The sequence below is a fragment of the Cyprinodon variegatus genome, unplaced genomic scaffold (genome assembly GCF_000732505.1).
Source record: "Cyprinodon variegatus isolate N-32 unplaced genomic scaffold, C_variegatus-1.0 Scaffold58, whole genome shotgun sequence".
NCBI classification, from domain to species: domain Eukaryota; kingdom Metazoa; phylum Chordata; class Actinopteri; order Cyprinodontiformes; family Cyprinodontidae; genus Cyprinodon; species Cyprinodon variegatus.
The window spans coordinates 280,533-285,091 of NW_015150511.1; the positions used below are offsets into that span (position 1 = coordinate 280,533).

Sequence of the window (4,559 nt, forward strand, 5' to 3'; positions counted from 1 at the left end):
AGAAGCCTGACAACTAAAAGATCTGCCTCCCATTCTAGTTTTAGAAATTCTAGGAACCACTAGTAAACCTCCAGTAAATGTACTCTGTTAGGAACAATTGCATCCCTGATATAGGATGGAGCTTGGTTATTTAAGGCTTTATATGTGTGGTTTTAAATCCATTCTGGATTAGAAATAAATAATGGATCAACAGTAGTACAGTTTAAATAATATTTTATCAAATAAACTGATAATTTCATGATGATTAAAAGTTTTCTAAGTTTAATTTCTATATTGCTGAAATAAAGTTACTGGTGCTGTTTGCAACAATACTGGACCAAAATTGACTCCATATCTTTCCTGTTTCTCCTGGTTGGTTCTGACATGTTTTAGTGTGGCAGCTTCTTTTATGGTTTAAATAATATGAGGCATGTCAGAGTATGTTGTGCCAGCTTCCTGAAACAGGGATGAGGGGCACTGTGTAAGCTTCAACCAAGTTTGAGTTCATCACCTACCTGCCACCACACCACGACCAAACCGCTCCCCGGAGTCCAGCAGCTCCTGAATCCGAGTGTCACTCATCCCCAACACCCCACTCAGCACTGCCCGCCAGTCATCTCCCTCCCAGTCCCGCCAGGCGATGTGGATCGCAAGGGTCTGGTTCTCCAGAGGTGCCAGCAGAGGTCGCCAGCGGCTCTCAACAGTCTTTATTCCGTCCAGAACCAGACCGGCGTATGGCATCCGGAACGACAAGCACCACACCTGGGTGGACATGCCTGCAGAGGAGCATCAGGGTAGGTCTTAGATGTCACACTTCAGCTGACCCATCCCCATCTTCCTGACTAATCCCAGGATGATCTGGTTCTGCCTCTGCAGGTTTTTCCTATTTTGGAATCTTAACAGATTTTAACTCACATGTGGCGATCCCCAAGGGTCCACCTTAGAGTCCGTCCCATTTAATATCTACATGCCCCCCCACCCCCAAACTAAAATTTTAATTAACAGTTCAGGAGCTACAGCAGGATCACAGTGATCTCCTGCCATAAGACCCAAAACTGTTTCCCAGTGTAACAACAAAACAAAATTAAGAAATTGTATTTATTTGATATTCATTTTGTGAATTAATTTAGCAGGTGAGAAGAGCTGTTTTGGTCATGAAGGCAAGCTGGTGTTATATGATCAGCACAGACTTAGGAGTCCTACAGTGTTTGTTACCTTGGAGCATTCAGAAAACAAACATGTTCTCTGTAATACTAGCCTTTGTAAACATAAATTTGTGTCATTTATGTGAGTTATAATTTAATAATTTTTCTTCACATTGGATTTGATGCTTAAATATGAACTTAAAGCTTTCAGTAAACCTGTATGCCTTCAGGGACGGACCCCCAACTGTGAAGCTCTATGAGGAGGAATAATAGTAACATACTAATATAATACTACTAATATAATATACTAATAACTTTTTTCCTGTTTTTCAGATTGAGATTTACACATATTACTCTTTTCAAGTTAGTTTTTTTTAGATCATATCCTCTTCACTTCTGGGGGAGGGCTTTCCCTGGAGTGACATCCTCACTCGACATGTTATTGGTCAGTGAGCGTCAGGAGCGAGAGATTAAACTGAAGAGAAACATGATTTATAACACGCAATTTGAAAAGAAAGCAATTTGTAAAACTTCATGTGAACAATTTTTATTTGACATAAAAGTGAAGAAAATAAAAAAAATTGAAATATGAAAGCTGTAAAAACACATTTTTGAAATAATAGAATGTGGAAAATTCATTTGAAAAAAATCTAAGAAACCACTAAAGTTACTCTCAAACCCTGCTTTTTTTATTTTCATATGTAGATTTCATTTTTTCAGCTTCAATTTACAAAATAGATTTTTTACTAAACTTGATATCTGTGCTTGCCACAATGTTGGAACATAATTCACTCCATACATTGTTAGTGTTTGGTTTGTCAATAAATGTTTCCTGTTGTTTAAACTTCAGATTTAGATGGCAATTTTTCTTATCAATGCGTCATTTTTAGAATCAACATGGAAAGAAAAAGTCATATCAGCCCAAAGAGTTGTTACTGGGGATCAGTTAGAGGGTCACAGGTGCAATGGCAGAGCACCAAGGGGCCCTCAGGGGCCACACTGGTGCCCTCTCCATCCTCTGAAAACAGCACAACTTATTAGTGGACTAAGTTTGAACTGTTATTTCATTCTTAACCCCTTTTAAACCCCAGTCGGCCTCAGCAGATGGCCACTCACACTGAGTCTGGTTCTGCTGGAGGTTAATTCCTGTTAAAAGGGGGTTTTTCCTCTCCACTGTCGCTACAAGCGCGCTTAGCGTGAGGGACTGCATTGGAGTCAATGAGTCGACGCAATCAACTGGTTTTCCTTAGATTTGAATCAATCTGACTTGATGATCTGTAAAGTGCATTTAGATGACACGTCTTGTGAATTGGCGCTATAGAAATAAACTGAATTGAATTCTGTTGCTGTTCTTTTTAAATCATACCGCCATTTATAGAGATTTTATAACATCTAAAAGAAACATCAAAATATGTTTATTATACATGAATTGAATGTGAAGGCTGACTCCTCCAGTTCATAGGAAATTCTACCAATAAGGGCCTATGAGTCAGAATCCATGAAGCCATTCTAAGTCTAAAATAGGTTGGTTTTCCCTAAACTGATGTCAAAATGATCGCTATAATCTCCTCTATGGAATAATGTATCGGCTGATCTTTACCCAGTTTTAGGACCGATATTTTATGACCATCCATCTGTCCCCGAAGACGCCTTTTACTTAACACTTTAAAAAATTGTAACATGACAGCTTCAGAACATTTTTAGGACTTATTATTTATCACCGAGACCATTTTTTAAAGTAAAGGTTCTGAAAAAAAAAACAACAACAAAAAAACAAACAAACAAACAAACAAAAACAATCTGGCTTCGTTTTCATGTGTTTTACACTCAGATGGGTCCAGATTGGGTTAATTTAGATCATGCATTAAATTAGGAACAGAACCGATCCACCAGAACCGCCTGTAGGTTCAAGCTCAACCAACCTGAGATGCTGCGGAACACCTGGACTGGTTCCGAACACTTATAATAACTCACCTGGCCCAGACTTCCCACTAATGGTTCCAAACCAGCTCCAAAACAACGCGGAGGAAGAACCCAATACGAAACTTTAGGTTCAAACCGTTTAATTCTGCATAGCTTCTTTCAGCGGGTCTTCTTCTAGACCCGAGTTGCTGGATCAGCAGAACGGAGTCGCCCCCTGCTGGTCAAAGTGAGGAACCGCTTTCTCTGTGGTGGAAGCCATTTTTGTTGGCGGTTGGCAACAAACTTTTAGTAGCATTACCGCCACTTACTGGTATGGAGTGTGGTTCGTGATGGACTATCTACTAATAAACATATATATAATTTCTAAGGAAAATAAATAAAGAAAAAAAAACCCGACACACTTATACATAACTTTGTACTCTACCCATCTATATCATACACACATTCACCCTCTCTATGATCAAATTCTATAAAATAATTTAGTTTTCTTTAAAAATCGAATAATTATTTGTATATGTTTACTCCCCAAATTCTTCCCTAAAATATCTAATAAAATAATCTTTTCCTTAATACATTCAAACTCTGTCCTCATATATCTTCTCTCACTTTCATATTTATGACATTCCAGTATAAAATGTTCTATTGTTTCATATTTTCCACAGTAATCACATTTGCCAGTAGTATGCGTTTGAATTTGCAAAAGTTTATAATTAAGTCCTGTTTGCCCAAATCTTAACCTTGTTACCTCTCTCTCTTCCTTTCTATTTCATCTTTCATTTCTTCTTTTCCTACTATCTTCTGAATTTCTTTAATAATAATACTCTTTCCCTGCGATTTACTTGTTTTAACTGTAAAACTAATAGGATTTTGAATTGCCCTCTTTGCCATTTTATCTGCCCTCTGGTTTCCTTCTACTCCAATATTTGCTGGAACCCACACAGATACAAAAATCAAACCCATATTCTTTATTCTAAATAATGTATGAAATATTTCTAATAGAATGTCCATCCCACAATCTGACTGGTTATATTTTAAACCTAATAAATGCAGAGCTTGAATCTGAACAAGTTACTGTTTTTAATGGTTTTATGTCTTCTACCCATTGTAAAGCCAATAATATTAGGGCTGGTCTTGTCTTGTTGCGTTTAATGGCTGTTGGCAAACAACTTTTCTGGTGTGCATTACCGCTACCAACTGGTGAAGAGTGTTAATCAGAATGGCCGTATTCATACAGATACTTATATTTATTTATCTATATATCTATTTCTATAATATTACTTTACAATAATTAATCCTCCTAATTATTCCTATTATTAGATATTTAAATAAATATTGATAACAAATTTTTTGCAGAATATCTATCAAATCAAATTTACCTTTCTCCTTATTTATGTCTCTAACCAAATTTCTTCTTCCTGCTTCTTACAACACATCACCATATGTTCTACTGCTTCAGCTTGTCCATAATATTCACATTTGCCAGACACATGTTTCCCTATTTTGAATAGTGTA

General features: G+C 37.0%; 1 protein-coding gene across 1 annotated transcript in view; it reads right to left on the bottom strand.

The window, feature by feature from the left end:
• LOC107082665 (uncharacterized protein CXorf40 homolog) overlaps window positions 1-3,242 on the bottom strand; it is a 4,994-nt gene extending 1,752 nt beyond the window's left edge. Inside the window, exons 1-2 of the mRNA XM_015371451.1 lie at window positions 3,099-3,242; window positions 495-755 (exon numbers count right to left, since the gene is read on the bottom strand). Coding sequence (XP_015226937.1) covers window positions 495-753 — 259 coding nt within the window. The 5' untranslated portion in view covers window positions 754-755; window positions 3,099-3,242. The remainder of the gene's footprint in view (window positions 1-494; window positions 756-3,098) is intronic.
• Window positions 3,243-4,559: the final 1,317 nt, after the last annotated feature.